We start from the raw sequence: 21,871 nt of genomic DNA, 5'->3' as shown, positions 1-21,871 counted from the left end.
AGACAATAACGTTAAGAAGAGGATATGACCATCCTCACTTTCCCGATCAAAAATAAATACCTAAGGAGATGACTAAAGTTTAAAAAAAATCTTTAAAAAAATAAACCAAATGTTTATGACAAGTTCACTCCACTTCAGCATAAACCTCAAGGTTCCCGTTGTAGATAAGAAGAACCGCATTGTTGCCATATAATTGACATTATATCTCTCAATGGGGCCACATAATTATACGGTAAGAATATGAAGATACATTCATGAAAGCCGTCTTTGAATGTTCTCCAATATGAAACATTTCGCGGTTATACTTCTTATGCAAGATAAAGATTACCCAATTATAAAATATCTTAAGTAGGATGACAAGGACAAAGTAGATAACAAATAAAAACTGTGCATAGAGAAGGGAAGCACTAAAACAAGACCAAAAGAACTCTATATGATGTGAAATAAAGCTTCAGAGAAAATCTGGTGGGGAAAAAATTGGGCTTACAGCACAATTGAAACAAAAAAGCTTGTTAGTTGAAAGAAACAAAAATTCTAGGAGTTGGAAGAAAGCTGCAGTTTGGATATGTCTATTACATAAATAAAAAAAAGATGTAGCTTTACTATCCTAGTAGTTATAGAATTTCCAAAACGAACTTTCAGAAGAAATGTAAGGAAGGTAGATGATGATTTAAGATTGTGTATTAGGGAAGGAGAAGCACCAAAAAGCAGCAATGATACAAACTTTGCGCAATAATATTCTTCAGATATTAAAAGGGGAGAGCATACCTTCCAGTACAAAGTTAATTATCTGGCAGCATGGACATTTAACATGCATGATTCCTCGAGGATATGAAAGCAACTGACGACAACTTCCACATACCATCTGACCCACTTCTGCATCAAGAAAGATATGTTATTACATGGAGAATGCAATACAATCATTTTCATTTCCTAGTTAACCACATATCTTGTATAACAACTGTAATAAAATATAATGTCTTCCAAGGATAGACAGTTAGTAATGCTCTAGAATATCCCAAGCTGGAGATTGCATGCAGCATTTGTAATAGACAACTAGTAACGGATGACAGAGCAACTGTATATTCATTTATTTTTTATTCCTCTCTTCACTCTTCGTTTAATCTTTTCCTTTCCATTCCAGTATTCTATACGCAGATGTGTAGATCTCTTAATTACTTGTGGTAAGCATGACCTCTTTAAGTACCAGCCTCGAGTGCTATTTTAGTTTAAGAACTTGTAGCAATGGCAAGTGTTTACAGATTGAATTGCTAGATAAATTAAACCTCAAAAACATTACATCCCATGCCACTGCAGTGATGCTATGATCAACAATAAATACACATGCTCAGAAATGATAAACAATCATCAGCATGCAAGAAAAAGTGAAAACAGCAGCACTGCACTTAATTTCCCCATACCTATGAAAAACATGCAAAATATATGTGAAAAAATGCCAAACAAGTGACAATCATAAACACTTGATTTAGGAAGAAGGAGAATATGATGAAGAACTTGTGATGTTTCAGTACACTTAATTGCGGAGTTATAAATATGGTTAGATCAATACGAAATGATCAACTTCATGAGTGTGCTCCTCTAGCATAGCAGACGATCTTTCTTTTTTAAGATAGAAAATGGTTGATACCAATACCAACTCAGCAGAGAAATTGATACAACAGAGCATCTGTAAAATCACATGCATTGAAATTAGAAAGATTGTACAAAGGTTTTAATAGTCCAATTACTACTCATAAGGCTCAGAAGGTAATTAATCAATTTGAGCACAAGAAAATAAGGTCCATTATGTAGTAAGGTTATACGAGGCTTCTAAAGGTCTGATTGCTTGCATAACCATACAAAACACATGAAGGTATCCCAGACCAGTTAACAGAAAATCAGACACACAATGTGGACATTCTTTCCAAGCACATAACAACAGCATTCTTTACTATAATAAAGACAATAACAAGGAGCTAACCTATATGTCATGAAGCAAGCATTTATAAATGTAGGCAAAAAGCATACTTCCTCTGTCTCAATAGAGGCTCTATGAATTATAGACATCTCAAAGAAAATATATGGTTTTATTCCGGAGACGATCTCAAATATTGATATCCCGGAGCTGATGTCAATATTTATTTAAATATCCTAGTTTACTTCATACGTAGGATGATATAACAATTATAATGTTCATGTATCGTGATTATTTTCTAAGAGACAGCTTTAAATTTCAACTAAACTGTTTTTTTAATTGAAGAGAGGCTCCTTAACTAGGTAATAAATGGAAATATATCATCCAAGATTACATTGCATTTGCTATAAAATTATCTCTTCTACATTCTTATACCCTCGGCTCTATTTTAAGAATGTGATAGAATAAATGAAGATGGAACAGAACTGGAAACGGAACATGCCCAACTAGATATAGTCCCTTTAGGAGGTAAAAGAAATGCCATCTAAAAGGAGAGATGCTTTCTCAAATAGCTTCCATTTACAATTGAAGAAATGAGATAGCATTCTTCGAAGGCATTGTTTTTGTCCATTCTTTGAAGGCATTGTTTTTGTCCACTTTCTGTAGATTTCTCTGTCTCAGACCTTATCCCTATATATGCCATACACTGCAAAGCTGAAAGCCTTAGAAGAACATAAATAGAACAGGACATGAAGAAGCGACCTCATCACCTCCAAATACTTAAATACAAGGTACATTAAATCTGTCATGCATCGTGAATGTTCCCCACATATTATCAAGCTTCCGGAATCCATGCATAATAGGGATGCACATCAAGCTACAATTGGATGTAAGTGTAACAAATCTAAATGGATGACATTAGGCAATAAGAACTTACCACAATGATACAACAACCAAATGTAGATTGATGTTTGACCTCTATGATATAAGGAAATCGATGTATGACGTTAGGCATTCCATCCAAGCTTGCAAGAAGATATTTACCAAAATGATACAACAGATGTGTAATTTCTTCTCAAAGATAGTATTTAATGGCCCATTTTCTTTTTGTTATGAAAAGTAAACCGAAACCACATTCCGATATCTTTCAATATAAAGTAAACTATGATAACATTCATGTAATAACAAAACATAATACTTATAAACAAAATATATGAGGATCATTTATCAAAGTTAGATAAACATAAAGAAAGAAATTACACAATGAATAGCTTATTACAGTTAAAAAGCAAGATTTCACTAACCTAACATACAAAGTCATTCCACTGTTCTATACAGCCAAAAACGTGTTACTGAAAAATAACTCAGAGATGAATGCTAAGATCCATAGATTTTTTGTTGTCTTTGCAATAGTTTCATTAGTGAGACATTATCTATTATATGGAAATCACAATTAACTAGTAATAGAAAAGTAACCTGGAAGACGAATAGGGTTCTAGATTAGGTCATGAACCAACTTTTTCCCAGACAGGAGACAGTGGTGTCTCCCATGAGCTGAGAACGCTCCTCTCTATTTAGAAATCTGGAGCTGTGGGGCATCATTCTCTTCCTTCACTAAGGACTAATAGCAATTAGGATAGTGCACCGTGCAAGTAAGACTTATAGTTAAATAGGGATAATCAGTATCAGCCAACTCGCTAACGCCTTAACAACATGCTAGTAATGGTATCTTTTTATGAAATAGAAATACGAAGAAATAACTAGATGACAGATAACCTGGAAGAATAGGAGCAGACTTCGAAGCAATCACTTCCGAGCTAGGTGGTCCCCTGATCTCTGGGGAATTACCCATGTTCTTCTCTAGCTTTAGCAGGCCTGTAACATTATGTTCTCTTTGATGAGTAGTTGCACCAAACATTATCATGTCATTGAGACGTTACTACAGAAAATGACATCCATGTTACATCGATTTTTCTCCTGTGTTACAAGTAAACTAGTATCTTTTATCTTTCATGTTATATAGATCAAAAAGGAAAAGCAGCAGCCAAACCTGGGGAAGGATTAACTTGGGGCACGGCATTTTCCCAGCCTGGTAAAGAGGAAATTTCAAGAGAGCTGCCTGCACTCTTCTCTGGGTTTGAAGAACCTGGGAGAGGATTTGGCTGAGTGTTGGTGATTTCCGAGCCAGGAGGTGCAGAAATGATGGGGGAGCTGCAGTTACTCTTTTCTACATTTACTGAACCTGGGAGATGACTAGATTCCCAGCCAGGCGGAGGGGAAGTTACGGGAGAGCTGTCCATACTCTTATCTGGGTTTGAAGGACGTAGGAGAGGTTTAGGCTGAGGGATGGTGATATCCAAACCAGGCGGTGGAGAAGTTACCGGGGAGCTGCAGTTACTCTCTTCTACTTTCACTGAACATGGGAGAGGACTAGGCTGAGACACACCATTTTCCCAGCCAGGAGGAGGGGAAATTTCAGGAGAACTGCCCATACTCGTATCTGGGTTTGAAGAACCTGGGAGAGGATTAGGCTGAGCATTGGTGCTTTTCGAGTCAAGAAGTGCAGAAGTTGCTGGTGAGCTGCAGTTACCCTTTCCTATGTTTACTGAACCTGGGAGAGGATTAAGCTGAGACCCGCCATTTTCCTGGTCCGGTGGAGGGGAAGTTTCTGCTAAGCTGGCCATGCTCTTCTCTAGGTTAACAGAATATGGGAGGGGATTATGCGTTGAGTCAGGGGTTTCCAAGCGTAATTGTATAGAAGTTTCTGGGGGGCCGTGTATAATCTTCTCTAGGTTTTCAGAGACTTGGTGAATATTAGACAGAGAGCCAGGGGTCTCCAAGCTTGGAGGCAAAGAAATTTCTAGGGGCCTGTCAATGATCTTCTCTAGATTTTCAGTAATTGGATGAGGATTAGTCTGACAGCCAATGTTGTCCCAGCCAGGTGGAGGGGAAGTTCCGGCAAAGCTGCTCATGCGCTTCCCAGAGCTTACTGAATCTGTTAGTTTCCTTTACTCGGTCAGTATTTATGGCAAAGATAATCATGTAATCAGAAATTAATGATAAATAAAAAATGAAGATTAATATAGATGAAACAGAACTATCATGATTAAAAATAAAATTCGGAAAAGTAAAAGGGTGAAAGCTTGGCAAGTTAAAGAGTTATGCAACCCAAGCAATGGCAACAGAATCCATCATCATCAAAGAGAAGTAGAACTTGCCTCATCAAATTAAACACCCAACTTATATGAAGAGTCACTCTTTCACTGCCAACTTTCCAACCTGATTTTGCCATTGTCACGGCATCATTTCATCAAATGTGCGGTAGACAATGGAGTGCAATTTCGAATTTAGAATGCTCAAATTGAATGATGGAACAAAATGGCATGGCCAACTGTACTCATTAACCCTCTAATTTGGTGCCAGATTCACAGCTCCGTAACTGTCTCTAATTTGGTGCCAGAATCACAGCCAAAAAGGCTGCTTTTTCTTAAATATAATATAGATTGCAAGCTGCCCAGATTCTCTTAAGAGTTTGGAGACGTAAAGAATAAGGAATTCATCCAAACTTCGATCCATAAAAAATCTGAAACAAAGTGTCAAATTTGCTTGGTAGAGAAGCTATGCAAAATGAACCATCAGATCATCCTCTAACTGAAGTCCCAACTCCCTGAGACGAATGATCAACTAAGAGACCTTCAAAATGTGCTGACGAACATCACCACTTCCATCATATTTCAGATTAATGAGTTTGACCAGATAACTGTATTGTCTCGCTCTAACAAATCCCTCAAACTGCTTCTTGATGGTCTCAAGCAACTCCTTAGCAGTTTTGCAAGCCGGAATCCCTCCACGAATAGTCTGGTCCACCAATGCTCTAATGATCAACATTACATGCTTGTTGGCTTTGACCCACTTAGTATGAGATTTCTTTTCAGTTAGACTTGATGACTCATCAGGCTCTTCTGGCTTCTCTTCAGTGAGAACATAATCGTAGTCAAGACACACAAGTACTATTTTAACTTGTATCTTCCAGTTGCCATAGTTAGAACCGGTGAGGGGCTCAATCCCAGTCAGATGTTTCTGAATAAACTGTCCGTCCATCTACATTAAACCATGAACCTATAAATCAAATGAGACCTTTAATTTTATTAACTTTAATATTTAATATTTTCACATCCAATTTAGGGTTAAAATGGATGGGTCAGAGTGTTTTACGTATGCAACGTTCCACTCTGCGGGACAGGCGGGTGCATCATCTCATCACACATTTGGACAAGTGATTTGACATACTATTCGCCCCCAAATGTGATATATAATCACCTATTGGATTAGCTTACACAGCGTCAGTTTGATTTGAACACTTCCTAACATTTGGGCAATGGGGTTATTCTCCTCTCACTGACCTATTTCAACTATCCTGTACCATTTATTCTGTAGAGGATTTCTTAGACACCTTTGGGCAAGACTAGTAGTCCACCCACAGGTAAGTGCAACCTTCCAGTGCAAATGAGACTAAACTCAACCTTAAAAAATTAGGTATATTATAGGTTGGTCATCTTTGGGCAAGACACTAACCTACTCTACCATAATTTCTAAGTGATTGTTTAACTGATCTTCCTTAACCCCATAGGTTGATCTAATACTGTAATTTGTTTTATCATGAACCCAAATATTTACCCCACCTGAATTAAGGATATAATCAGGGTAAATCAATTTTATCATGAACCCAAATATTTACCCCACCTGAATTAAGGATATAATCAGGGTAAATCAATTATCTTTATGTGCATACCACCTGAATTAAGGATATAATCAGGGTAAATCAATTATCTTTATGTGCATACAATAATTTTTTATGAATTATCCAAATTCCTGTATTAAAACTTTATGAAATGAAAATAAAACTATATAGTTGAAAAGTACACATAATGATCTTTCCAACGACTATTTATGGGCTCAAATCGGACTTAAAACGGATCTATAGCGACTAAAACAAAATAAATGGTCAAAACCGTAATGGGTCGGGTCTGGAAATTAATGGGTCTTGACCCATTTCATAATGGGTTGGGTCAGAATTTTAATGGATCTAATCCATTATTGTAGCGGGTCGGGTCCATTACATACTAGATCGGGTCTGGCTTAATGGGTTATAGAGTTATATAACTCAAATAATAAATGATAGTTAACTATACTAAATAATCTAATTATTTACTAATTAAATTAATTAACTAATTAACTAAAACCCTAACTCTAAACCAGCCATACTGCCGCCGCCATCACCAAAACCCCTACAGACCCAGCCTTTCCACTGTGCGGCCGCATCTCCGTCGGCGCCGCATTCCCGCCGCTGCGCCACCGAAAAAAGTTCTTCCGCTGCTGGAAAAGTTTTGCTGCCATGGCCATGATGAGATTTGAATTCAAAGTTGAAGGCATGAAGAAAACTCCAGCCATGACCTTTGGAGGCATGAAAAAAAATCATCTTTGAGTTCTAATTTGCATCTAGCCATGGCTAAAGTCCAACGAACATGACAAAATAGTTTTGCATCTGGTCATGGCTAAAAAAAATTTCAACGTTTTGACGAAATAGAAATCAAACAACTCAAAGAACTTTTCCAGCAATTGTTGGGTTTTCTTTAATTCAAAGTTGATCTTGGGTTTTCTTTAGTATGTCGTTCTGAGTTAATTCCAAGTTTTGCAACCATGAAGTTTAAAGGCAAACAAAAGAAAACCCACGATGGGATTTTTTTTTAATTAATTTGAAAAAAAACTTTAATTCTAGATCAATAATTCATGCACAATCTAGCTCTGAACCACTGTCGGATAATTTACCGATCTAGACATGAATAGTTAAACTAGAAATATAAATCAAAGTTACCGTTCACCATTGAAAAAACAATGGAAGCCTTTTCCTCTCTTCTCTCGTAGCCAACGATGGGAATTTGGTCTTTTTTCTGTGTACGGTTGAGAGGAGAGACTCTCACTCTTAAATAGATATTTGTGATTAACCCTACCCATCTACTCATCATGGTTTAATCACAACCGTGGGATTACACTCCGATCAATATTATCCTTTAGATATTCAAGATAACCACCCAACTTGATAAACATGAATGATGAAACTATCTAACCAGACCATGAGGTTAACATCCTGATCCTAACTTGATAAACATGAATGATGAAACTATCTAACCAGACCATGAGGTTAACATCCTGATCCTAACTTGAATCGATGGCAACTTTAAATCAAATCCAAAATCGAGTAGGTTGGGCCTGATCCTAACTTGAATCGATGGCAACTTTAAATCAAATCCAAAATCGAGTAGGTTGGGCCACATGGGTTCGTTGGATTAATCGAACCCTTTAAATCAAATCCAAAATCGAGTAGGTTGGGCCACATGGGTTCGTTGGATTAATCGAACCCAACATGAATAATTGTCTTGTATCGGACAGGACAAATATTTTCCTTTTAGCTTCAAACATATGTTTTTTTAGTTAAAGCTTCAATCTAGGTTAATAGTAAGTTCATCCTATTCCCTTTCCAGGAATTATATGGCAACTCCAAACACACATTTTAACACCCATATCAAAAATAGAATAACAGGCAATTTAAGTTTTTAAATTGTTCATAATGTGCATAGAAATAAAAACATCAAATTAAGATCATCCTGTACCTAATAAAAATTAGCATTATCTACATCTTATCTACACCTTTTACTATCGAAATGACATCTACTATGGAGCACATCTCCATGAATTCGATTAAAGAAAAATCTTGTGACCAGTTTTAAACCGAAGAACGCCTTCTCAGTTAGTGCTGAATTTGAAACCAGCCAAAGCATGAAAAGAAAATTGTCTGCTCTATGTCATAGAAGGTCACCTGAGAAAAACCAACGTATTTTATTGTTGAAGTGGTTCAATCTCATTCAACAAAAACGCAAAACTTCTAGATTCTCTTCGATTTGAGAGAGAGGGAGAGCGTATAGAAAGAAAACGACAGTACATTTTGCAGCAAGTTGCATTCAACTATGGCATGGATAAAACTAGAGAGCTTATGTGGAAAATCGGTAATTTGGCAAGCTACCCAAACAAAGGAGGGGGATGAAATATTTAAAAAATAAATAGCAAATTTCCATTAAAAACAGCGGAAATTAGGGAAACGTGAATTAAAATGGTTAAAAACGAGAATAAATTACCCTTGTTCGTGTCCCAAATTTATGCGAGCACCAAGTGTTTGTTGAAATAACAAAGTACGATCAATAATAAGAACAAAGGGGGAAGAGGGGAAGAGAGAGAGAGAACCTGGGATAGTGGGAGGAGGAGAAGAAGGAACAGAAGGTTCTGGAACGAAGTCTTCCCAGCCCGGAGGCCGAGAGAGCTCCGGCGAGCTGCCGTCCATGAGACGACGGTGCCCTGTGCTCTTTTCGCCCTTCTCGCCTTTCGATCGGAGGCAGCGACTGCGCTGTTATGAGCTCGAGGGATCGTTTTGGGGGATGGTTCTTTTCATGTTAACCCCACACAAATCTATGTTTTGATATCGTGCGCCTTCAAAATTTAACGTTTCTAATGAGGGGCCGGGAGTTCTGAAATCAGCTTTCTTTTCCCCGGCAATTTCCATTTAGGGGCTGTTTGGTTATTTCCTAAAAAACCAAAAAATAGAAATGCAAACCAAGAAAACTCAAAAAGTACAATTTCACACATTTCCATCCCTAAAACTCACCCACAACATCTAATAAAATATTATTTTTATCTAACAACTCATCCATCACATCTAATAAAATATTATTTTCATCCAACAACTCATCCATCATATCCACCACATCTAATAAAATATTATTTTTATCCACAACATCACTCAACTCATCTCATCTCATATTTAAAAATTACCCACATCATCCAATAAGATTGTGACAACTCATCTCATCTCATTAACATTTCATTTCTTTGTTTTCCTCCCAAAAAGCTAGGAAAACAATTTCCTTAAGTGTGGGTCACATCATCCAATAATATAATGACAACTCATCTCATCTCATATATTTTTTTATTTTTAAGAAATAACCAAGCAAAAGAAAACAACCTATTACAAGAAATAGGTTTCTTATAATTTATTTCAATATTTTTTTCGCCAACCAAACAACATCAAAACAAGTTTTCTTAAAAAATCACTCACATCATCCTATAATAATATGACAACTCATCTTCATTTCTTTGATTTCCTTCTTTTTTTAGCAAACCAAACACTCCCAAAACAATTCTTTGATTTAATAGTTTTCCATTTCTTTGATTTTCAATTTTTTTTAGGCAAACAAACATGCCCTTACCAAAATTTGAGAACTAATTACAATTTATTTCGTGAAATTGCCGGTGATTCGTTTATGATGTTGTTGAGTTTTTGTTAAAAGAGAAAAAGATTTCACCCTCCCCCTCCTCGTAATCTTATTTTTTTTAACGCTATCACATTTCACACTCTCATATATTTGTATTATATTCACATGGTCATTTAAATTTGGCCATGCATATTAAAGCAAACTAAATTTTTATCTATACTTTACAAAAGAAACACCCAAAAAAAGAAAAATAACACTTCATTTTTTTGTCTCTCGGCGTATTATTAGACAAAGTTGCTAAAACAAATTTGTTAAGAAAGATAAAATATTGAAGCCAAATGAAAGATCTGGTGTTTAATATATGCTCAATCTAACCCCCAAAGGGTTAATGTTTTCATGAGTAAAGTATATTGTAAAATGTAACAGTACTGTTTAAAAATATAAATATACATACTATGGGAGACATATATTAATAAAAAGGAACTTGTGTGGATTTTGGTCTAATAGGCATTGATTCATACAACCATATTAGCTCCATGTGGTTAAATTATTATTTGATTATGGAAATCAAGTAAGACTTCTAGCAGGACACCTTGTAGAATGAGGTGATCTACATCATTCATGGGAGGTAACAGGGTATTGTTTAAAAATTATGGCTATTGAATTAATAATGTAAATCACCTCACTCTTATGAGGGCAGTTTTCATAAAATCCCTAGAAATAAAAATATATTTTTTAATTGAAAATATACATGTGTATATATTTTTTTGTGCGCATGAGGTCGAAAAAAACATATAATCGTGGCTCGTAATGATGTTTTAAGTTATCGACTATTAAATACATGAGTGCTAGTCTGGTTTTTTTTATTATTTGGTCATCCATTAATTTAGCCCATATATATTTTTTCGTTTATGAAATGCATACATGGTTAAGATGGAAGCATACATGTACGCGCATGCCTCACAAACGTTTTAAAAATATGACATTCAATTTGTTAAGACTAAGAACATAGATGTATATACACATTGATTAAAACCTTCTTAAAATACAACGTTGTCGCAACAATAACATATAAGCAGGGCCGGATCTGAGATTTTAGGGGTCCTGTGTGAAAAGTAAACACAGGGCCTTTCTCTATATACAAAATATCAATAAATTCCAATTTGAATCCCTAAAATGCTAAGGAACAAAATGTTACTGATCAGACATTAAATTATTACCTGATTTTTTGCATCTGTATAGTCTTTAACATACTTTTCAAGTGCTATTGTCCATTCTTCATCTCTTTGGTCACCTGAATATTACTGATAAGATAAATGCATGTAATCCCACATTAATAAAGCTTTCCAATAGAGCAAATAGTCCACAATAAGAAATACTTGCATATTATGTTTCTCTTGTATCTGTGCTTACCTTCATAAGAGATATCGAAGCCTTTAGCATATAAAGTATCATCGAAAAATTGTCCTCCTTGCATTTTTAGCTGCAAAATCACTAATTAAGCCCTTAACATCAATTTTATCAATAAAATCATTTTCAATAGATATCAAAGCTAGTCCATTTAGTCTTTCTTGTGACATGGTCGATCTCAAATAAGATTTTAATAATTTTAATTTTGAAAAACTTCTTTCTGCAGATGCGACTGTAACAGGTATAGTCAATAATATTCTATAAGCAATACATGCATTTGGAAAACAATTTCGTATTTTTAAGAAATTCAGTATATCAATAGCCATCTTTGTTTCTTTTGGTAAAATATATCGTAAGATTTTTAGTTCTCCATATAAATCTTTCCCATCAAGATCAGAAAATGTTTTATATTTTAGAACAATTTCAAGATTATCACAACATGCTTTCAAATTATTATCATCTAATGAGTTTAACTTTTCTGAACCAAACAAAAATCCAAAAATATCTTCATATGCTTTATATTGCTCAAACCTTTTCTTTAGTGAACCAATAGCTTGATCTACAATATACAAAAAATAATTGATTCTAAAAAATTCTTCAGCTGATTGTGTTGTCTCCTCATTAACATTCTTATCAAATTGTCTTTTTCTACGGATTTGACGTTTTACTTGAAATACAGAATCAATTTCTATTTCAGTAGTAATTTCTTTAGCAATTGGCATAGTTTGTGTGAACCCAACTTCTCTATAATCCTCAAAAAACCTAATCAATCCTTTTACTTGATCTATAGCAATATCAATAAGCATGTCTTTAGATTGTAAATATTTGCTAATTAAGTTAACAGCAAACAATATATCATACCAAATAATCATACTTAATAAAAATTCAAAATTTCCAATTCCATGTGTTGCTAAAGAATCTGCTTCACTTCTTATTTTGGAGTCATTATCAGTTTCTGCTAACTGAAGTAGTGCTTCTCTTATTTCAAGCGTTTGGAATCTAATTGCTTTAACGCTTTCAATATGGCTTTCCCAACGTGTAGTCGACAATGGTTTCACAGTTAAACCTTTTACATTATTTATCAAAATTTGCCATCGCTTTGTTGAGTGAGAAAATAATGTATAAATGCGTTGTATCGCTCCAAAAAAGTCTTTTGCTTTACCATAACAATTTGTCATGTCACAAAGTGTTAAATTAAGACTATGACAACCACAAGGCGTGTATAATGCTCTAGGATTTATTTCAAGTACTTTTTTTTGTACACCTTGGTGTCTCCCTTTCATATTAGACCCATTATCATACCCTTGACCTCGTACATTATCAATATCAAGATTAAGAGTTTTTAGCACATTTTGTAATTCTTCAAAAAGCCCTTGTCTAGATGTATCATTTACTTTTAAAAATTATATAAAAAATTCTTCTATTTTTATCGGGCTTGTAGAAATATCGACACATCGTAATATTAAAGTCATTTGTTCTTGGTGACTTACATCCGGAGTACAATCAAGTATTACTGAAAAATATTTAGCTTTTTTAATTTTTTAAACTATTGCACATTTGATTTTAGAAGCTAACATACTTATCAATTCATTTTGAATGCTATGACCAAGATAATGATAATGAATTTCACCATGGTCAATACGTCGAACATGTTCTTGCATTACGGGATCCCATTCTGCAATCATTTCAATTAGGCCTAAAAAATTTCCATTATTATTTTGATAAATTCTCTCATTTGTGCCTCGAAATGCCAAGTTATGTTTAGCAAGATATTTAACAACAGAAATTATTCTTTGTAATACTTTCTTCCAATGTTCCTTCTCTTTATTAATTTGCTCTTGAATATTTTTATCAATTGTTTTATTATTCTTCAATCTTATGCGTAAATCAAGCCAAGTACTCATGTTAATGATGTGCTCATTAGTTGTTTCATGTTCTTTAAGCCTAGCACTAAGATGCATCCAATCATTAAATCCTTCATTTATTAAAAAACTTTTCTTAAAACCATTTTTAAACAGTTTACAACAAAAACAAAATACTTTATCGATATCCTTTGAATAAACTAACCATTCCCTATCACATTTCTCTCCATTTGATAAATGCCTAGTGTAAAATGCCGAAGAAAAACATCTTCCTAATTTATCTTTAGGACCTTTTTCGACTAATAGATCTCTTATAGGGCCATTTTCCACTAATATATCTCTAGATTTTGTGTCCAAATTATCCCAAGTTCTTGGATCATAAATATTCAAATTCATGAGCATGGACTGATTAGGTTGTTCATTGCCTAAAATATTTTCATCGCATCTCAAGTTCAAAATGTAGGGTTCACCCCCACATTCCAGAAGTAGGATTATGGCACATACCTTCACACAGGTCCTGCATGGAAAATCCGTTCAACCAAGCTGCTTTCGAAGCGAGGGCAGAGAACAACTCCTTTGTGACAATGAATCAACAGCTCCAAGATCAGAGTTGAGATCCAAAGTATTCCGAAAATTCGTCCCAGTCAACCGCGAACTTTCGAAAACTTTGGAGGGGGTTCTGTAGGCTGTCTAAAAATCACAATAGATAGCTTATCCTCCATCAAACACCGATGATGGAAGTTACAATCTGACGACTTCCAGAAGGCTACAATTTGAAGACTTTCACGTAGATCGCTGAAGGTTATAATCTGACGACCTTCACGACAAGCGATGAGAGCTCTAGTTCAACAGCATTCACAATCAACATCGGGAGTTACAATCTGACGACTCTCATATTCTCAAGGAGCCAAGACGAAGATTACAAGACAATGATCTTTGCAAACGCTATGACAAAAGAGATTACTTGTTGATAATCTCTCCAAAGCAAGACGCGGAACTCATCACCGCGCTCTAAGACCAAAACACGGAAGTCCTCCCCGTGTATCAACACCAAAACACGGCGCGAGGGTCGAACCCACGTTACAACATCAAAACGCCAGGGTCGAACCCACGTTACAACATCAAAACGCCAGGGTCAAACCCGCGTTACAACATCAAAACGCTGGAGTCGGACCCGCGTTACAACAAGCAAAACGTGAGCGACCCTCGCGTTATGGATGTTCAGTCAACACCCAACCTCGCGTCTCAATCCTAAGACGCGAGGTTAGGATCCTGAACGCCAACGTGGGCGTTTGACTCATTCAAATATGAGTCGAACGGTTTCAGAACCGTTTTTCCCCACGATCTGAGGAAATCACGCCCACTTAGGAGCGGATTTAGAGGGCAGTTACACCCCCTTAATCCCCTATAAAAGCGAGTAAACTCAACTGAGTTAAAGGTTGGATTTTTCTTGGCTTGAATCGACCATTGAAGGCTGGCTTTTTGGAGCTAAGAATTGGCAGCAACAGGGGAGATCATTGGGCGAACTTCGGAGGAGATCGGCATCATCCTTCAAGGAAGATCATCTTCAACGTTCGGCAACAGGAGCCCGAACTTTCGGTTCAAATCAACTCTTTTTCAAGAGTTCAAACTCGATCAGAGTTATCAACTCATCAAGAGTTCTAAACTTGCCACGCAAGTTCTCCACAACGTCAAATCGTGAGGAGAAGACATCGTTCCAGTGAATCAAGACATCGCATCGTCAACGGAGAGCAAACTCGACGCGAGCAATCATTGGAGGCATTTCATCGCCACCGTGAAGAACCCAGTTTTAAACAAAGGAGAGAATCAAATTCGTTCTCTTCTCTTTTGTAATCAAGTTGTAATCGGAATCAAAGGAATACAAATCAATTTTCTTTGTTCTTTTCATTGCAATTTTTCTCATTTTCATTTTGATTCTCATTTTCATTATCATTTTCATTATGATTCTCATTTTCATTCTGATTCTCATTTTCGTTATCATTTTCATTATGATTCTCATTTTCATTATCATTTTCATTATGATTCAAATTTTCATTCGCATACTCATTCAGGCCCAAATCATTAATATTATCATTTTCAATTGAATTTTCAACTAAATCTTGTGTTTCTCTAACAATAAATTTATCAAGCGCTCCACTTTGAGTTTGGACAAATTGTTTAATTTTTCTTTTTTTCTTGCGTTTATCATATCCAGATGGATACTTTCTTGGAGACATTTCTATAATAAAACAAAAAAATATCACAATCAAATTGAAAGAAGTTAAAAGATTCGGAACAATATAACCTGTTGAACAGCTCCGGCTGAAGAATACAAAGAGGCAGCACGACACTACGGCAACGGCAGCACCGAAAATGTAAGACCCACTTGGCCGCTTGGATCTCCTGCAATACAAGAAAAGAAATCTCAAATCAGCAACAAAACCCTAAAAATCACAAGTTCACAACAGAAAAAATTATAAAAAAAATGAGGAGGATGGGGACCGAACTGGATTTGGAGGACCGAGGATGGGGACTGCGATTTCGGGGTTGGGGGTGATTTCGGGTCTGAGGCTGAGCAGAGCTGAGCTGCTGAGGGCGGAGAGAGAGAGGATGCCGGATAGCTGACCGTCATTTGGGGCTTGGCCTCGCGCCTCAGCCTCGGGCGACTCCGGCCGCGGGAGTCGAAGAGCGAAGAGGAGGCGGACTGTCACTCAGGCCTCATGCTGGCTGGCGGCGGCGACGTCGCTGAGCTGACTGCCTGTATTGGGGCTGGGTCCCGAAGAGGGAGGGATGGTGACTGGATTTGAGGGCTCCGGCGCGGCGGCGGTCTGCTGAGCCGCAGGAGACATTAGAGAGAATGAGTGAGGTTGGGTGGCTCGTTGGCGGGGGATTAGATTTGGGTAATTGGGTGCTGGCGGCTAGGGTTTGAGTGAGAAATGAGAATCGTGAGAAATGAGAATAGGTGAAGAATTGGGGGTGAGGCTGATGTGTTTTTGAAAGAAGATTTTTGAATAGAGGGTTGAGATTAAGCTGGGTGTAAAATGGACGGTCCACATTTTTTCTTCATATATATAAATATACTTATATAAAAAAAATTTGGGGGCCCCCAAAAATTGGGGGCCCTGTGCGGGCGCTCACCTGGAGCAGCCCCAAAGCCGGCTCTACATATGAGTTGAGTATTCTGTTCGCTACTCGATGAATGCAAATAATATCTTCTACTAGATACTAAATGGACGATCGAAACGAACACACAAAAACAAAGATTTATCAACCAATGATCCTGAATTTCATTACATTCCCTAAAATAACTAACCAAGCAATGTACCTATTGAGAGTTAGTGTATTCTATAAAGTAAAAGAATTGTAGGTCAGTGGATGAGAATGATTTAATGTTTAAATTTTGTGTATGTGGACAAAAAAGGCAAAGCTTCACAACTAAAACCTCAGTTAATTTGATTTTTGCCCATCCACAATCAGCACAAAAAACTCTTTGTCAGATTCTCATTACCGATTATCATCTATGAGTTATTATACTTCCATATTTAGCGATATTCAGACTTGCAACAAATTAAATGGTATTTCATATTTTTAAGTGATTTATTGCAATTATTCAAAAATGCATTCAATCAAGAAAAGAGGATCATATTTTCACGAGGTTTTGCATTTTCTAAGGGTATGATGAAATGAAATTCTCCCGAACTGATTAAGTTTTACACATGCGAACTTTGAAGCGAATACAGGAAAAATGGGTAGAAAACAGTTTGGATTTCTAGCAGTCAACTGTGAGTGGCGCGGCGGTTGACCGCAAACGTACACGCAAGCTAGAAAAGTCTCTGGACTTTTCACGATCGACCACGATTGGTGCGGCGGTCGACTGCCCAAACCATGTAAATGTTTTTCAGTTTCTATCGTTCTGTCCGGTCGACCGCACGTGTCTCTGCGGTCGACCGCGAGTCGGGCTCAACCTGAGTTTGGTTTCCTGTTCACATTGAGTTTGTGTTTTGATATAAATTGAAACACAATTTTCTAGGGTTTCTAATCAGAGATTTTAGATTGTACTGAGCATATTTAGAGGGAGAACTTGTGAACAAGTTGAGAGATTTGGTTTAGGATTTGTGTGAGTGATTTATGAGATCGTAACCCTTTGTACTCTCCTTGATTTAGTGGAATCCCCCTATCCTCTCCCCGTGGACGTAGGCAAATTGTCGAACCACGTATATCTCTGTGTTTGGTTTGATTTGTCATATTTGGTTTGAATTGTGCTCGTGTGTGGTTGGTTCTCTTCTCCAGTAATCACAGATTCGTTCGGTGTGCGAGCACGCTTCCGCATAGGCACGCAACAATTGGTATCAGAGCTCAGATTTCAGATATAGGGTTTTGGCATTAGGTAGAGGAAAATTCGTCGTGGAAGCTTGGTTCTTGGAGTTCTAGGCTTTGGTGGAGATAAGGTTTGGAGTTGCCATTGAAGATCTCGCTTTCCTTGTGTGGTTAGGAGTTCTATTTAGAATCCAATCTAGGGTTCAGTTGGGTAATTTCTCAATCCTTTCAAAGTTTGAATCTTTCATTACAATTTGTAGTTTGTGATTATGGGTAAAAAAAATTAGTGAAAGCAGTAAGATGGCGGGTACAGTTCCAGTTGGTTTTTAGAACACTAAAATTATTGTGGTGAAGTATGACAGCAAGATCAATTTTGGTTTATGGATGAGCGATGTTCAGGATACGCTCAATGCTCAGAATTTGGAGAAGACCATCATGGTCCATGCAAAATATGAAGAGGCGATATGGAAAAAGATGAATAGGAACACTTGTGGGGTGATCAGGTCTTGTTTGAAACAGAAGCTGAAATATGATGTGATTGGAGTGACGTCTACAATGAAGATATGAGAATTTCTCAACAACAAGTACCTTACGAAGAGTGTTGAGAACAGATTATACTTGATGCGTAGGTTATTCAGCTTTCAAATGTCCAGGGGCACCTTACTAACAGTTCATATGAATAACTATACTAAGTTGTTGTCGGGCTTAGCGAATGTGGATGAGAAGATATCGGATGAGTACAATACTATTATTTTGTTGAGCTCCTTACCGTATAAGGAGTATGATACCTTTGTGCTCACTTTGTTGAACATGAGATCTTCTATCACCTATAGTGAAGCAACTAACGCTTTGACGAATTATGATTTGAGGAGGAATGATAAGGAGACTTCCCGTGCTAGTGCTTCAGGAGAGGCCTTGTCGATGAGAGGTAGAAGCTCATATCCGAGAGGTGGCAATAGAGGCGGGTCAAAGTCAATAGGCCATCATCAGCTAGGAAAGAACCAATGTGCATTCTACAATGAGCAGAGATATTGGAAGAGAGACTGTCCAAAGATCAAGGAGAAGGAAAATAGCAAGAAGAAGGGCCCGAAGACCAATAAGGTGAATGTTGCAAAATGCGATGATTCCGATGATTCGAGTTTTTCTCTATTGATTACTCCGAAGGTTAACCACTTGGATGCATCAGATTAGATGCTTGATTCTGACACTATTTATCATGTGACTCCTATGCGAGATTGGTTTTTATTATTTGAGAGACTCGATGTGGGTGTTGTTGTCATAAAAAATGATCAATCCTGTGGTATTTATGGGATAGGTATCATGAGTATTCGGATGCATGATGGAATAGTCTGTGAATTAAAAGAGGTGAGATTTATTCCTCAGCTGAAGGAGAATCTTATCTCAGTTGGAGCTTTGGAGGCGAAGGGACTCAAGGTAACTTTTGAGGATGTTGTAGCAAATGTTACTAATGGATCTTTGGTGGTGATGAAGGGAGTCCGCAGTTGGAACTTATATTATCTGAAGGGGAGCACCGAGATTGACCAGGTTACTTCAGCTATTTCAGAGGTGAATATTAGCAGACTTTGGCACTACAGGTTGGGGCACACAGGAGAGAAGTCACTGCAGGCTTTGTGCAAACATGGGCTATTGAAGGGAGCCAGGAGTGAAAAAGTTAAGTTCTGTGAGCACTGTGTTATTGGCAAGAAGACGAAGGTGAAGTTCGGGATAGCCATGCATAGGATGAGGGGCATCCTGGATTATGTGCACACAGATGTTTGGGGTCCCATCAAGACTGTATCACTTGGTGGTCGACATTGGTTCGTCACGTTCATTAATGACTATTTTAGGTATTGTTGGGTGTACACCATGACAAAGAAGAGTAAAAGAAGAGTGAAGTCCTAGATATATTTGTGGAGTGGAAGAAGAGGTTAGAACTACAGACTGGGAGAAAGATCAAGACGTTGTGATCCGACAACGGTGGTGAGTACACATCAGACTGGGAGAGGGGGTACGTACACAACCATATTGGTGCAGTCGATTTTGGAGAGACGACGCATTGGTGCTCTTCATTTGGTGTCGGCTCAGTTTTGGAAAAACTTCACTGAGGTGGAGAATTGAAGCGAATATAGGAAAAATGGGCAGAAAACAGTTTGGATTTCCAGCAATCGACCGCGAGTGGCGCGACGGTTGACCGCAAACGTGCACTCAAGCTGGAAAAGTCTCTGGACTTTTCACGATCGACCGCGATTGGCGCGACGGTCGACCACCCAAACCCCGTAATGTTTTTCAGTTTCTGTCGTTCTGTCCGGTCGACCTCGACCGCAAGTCGGGCTCGACCTGAGTTTGGTTTCCTGTTCGCATTGGGTTTGTGTTTTGATATAAATTGAAACACGATTTTCTAGGGTTTCTAATCAGAGATTTTAGATTGTATTGAGCATATTGAGAGGGAGAACTTGTGAGCAAGTTGAGAGATTTGGTTTAGGGTTTGTGCGAGTGATTTTTGAGATTGTAACCCTTTATACTCTCCTTGATTTAGTGAAATCTTCCTATCCTCTCCCCGTGGACGTAGGCAAATTGCCGAACCATGTATATCTTTGTGTTTGATTTGATTTGTCGTATTTGGTTTGAATTGTGCTCGTGTGTGGTTAGTTCTCTTCTCCAGTAATCACAGATTTGTTCGGTGTGCGAGCACGCTTCCGCATAGGCGCGCAACAAACTTGGGCATTATTATATTTTTAGTCTTCAAACATGTTAGAATTTGTAGTTTGCGATTATGAAAAAACAATCAACCTTAAAAGATTGAGCACGTTGATTCATACAAAGGGTTAATTTATCGAAATGATTTGAGTATTTATGCAATTGTCTATCTACAAAGCATCTTCCCAGTTCTTTTTTTCCTCACCCGCTTGCATATATGAAAATTTACTATATATTATCATATTTGATCTTTTTTTGAGTGTTGTAGTATGATAACTGTACTTTGATCCGCAAAAGAAAATCTTGAATTCACACTAATAGCTAACACAAACATTTTTATCTGTAGACTATGCATTATTAATTTATTTATAAGAGTTAACCGTTAATTTTTTTTCTGAACAGGGGTGATGAAAAGCCACGTAAAACAGCTCATAAGCAGATGAAAAATGCAAATGAAAAGTACTATTTATTACAACTATATAAACAAAAAACCAATTGAAATTTCAATAATAACTAATGTGTACCCTGTGCAAAGTACGACGCCCTATTTTTTTAAGCATTGCATCTTGAACCAGCCGTCCTCTAAGGTTTAATATATTTAATTTGATTATTGTATGCTTAAAATTAGAAATCATACATATTGTTCTATAGTTAAAATAATACCGTTTATAATACAGTAAATTACTATAGCATGATCATTATATTTACTCCACCCTACCTAAATGACGACCCAAAAATTTATCGTTCTCGCTATTATAATTTACTATAATGTTCACGGTAACATAAACAGTAAAATTTTGGATCTATTATTATTTTGAAAATATTAACTACTTACCCGTTAGTTTTAACGACCCCTGGTTCTCGCTTAAAAAAGAAGACCAGCTGAGAGCATCTCCGGATTCTTCCGACCTCTCACAACGAGCATCACGAACATAATTGACGCCCAAACGTCGTCACGGTGCCGTCACGCCACTTCATCTCAACTCAAGATTGCAGCGTGCTTACCATCACCCGCTCTCCTCAACCCACACCACAGACTTCCTCTCCAACCAAATCTATCCACGTCTCGCCAGAGAGCGGGCCCCACTCTCAGACGCTGCTTAATCCCACTGTTCTCTACACCACTCCTGCACGCTGTGAGAAAAAGACGAGCGCCTCACTCTAATAAAACTCGAAAGTCGACGAATCCACTGTCTCCTCCTCCTCCTCCTCCTCCTCCTCTCTCTCTCTCCAAACCCTAGCTACCAATTTGGCCGATCGAATTCCCGCCCAATCAAACCCTAGCTCCTCTCAAATCTAGGGGTTTCCCTCCCTTTTTTTTCATGAATGGCTTCTGGACCTCTTCT

The 21,871-nt window shown here is 37.3% G+C and overlaps 1 protein-coding gene and 1 pseudogene across 1 annotated transcript in view; both read right to left on the bottom strand.

Annotated features, from left to right (window-relative positions):
* LOC109840045 (leucine-rich repeat extensin-like protein 5) overlaps positions 1–9,431 on the bottom strand; it is an 11,972-nt gene extending 2,541 nt beyond the window's left edge. Inside the window, exons 1-4 of the mRNA XM_020408538.1 lie at positions 9,215–9,431; positions 3,966–4,910; positions 3,692–3,790; positions 769–876 (exon numbers count right to left, since the gene is read on the bottom strand). Coding sequence (XP_020264127.1) covers positions 769–876; positions 3,692–3,790; positions 3,966–4,910; positions 9,215–9,311 — 1,249 coding nt within the window. The 5' untranslated portion in view covers positions 9,312–9,431. The remainder of the gene's footprint in view (positions 1–768; positions 877–3,691; positions 3,791–3,965; positions 4,911–9,214) is intronic.
* On the bottom strand, positions 11,462–13,943 carry LOC109840044 (annotated as a pseudogene).

Source organism: Asparagus officinalis, chromosome 5 (genome assembly GCF_001876935.1).
Source record: "Asparagus officinalis chromosome 5, Aspof.V1, whole genome shotgun sequence".
NCBI lineage: Eukaryota > Viridiplantae > Streptophyta > Magnoliopsida > Asparagales > Asparagaceae > Asparagus > Asparagus officinalis.
This window is presented reverse-complemented; position numbering and strand designations above follow the sequence as displayed.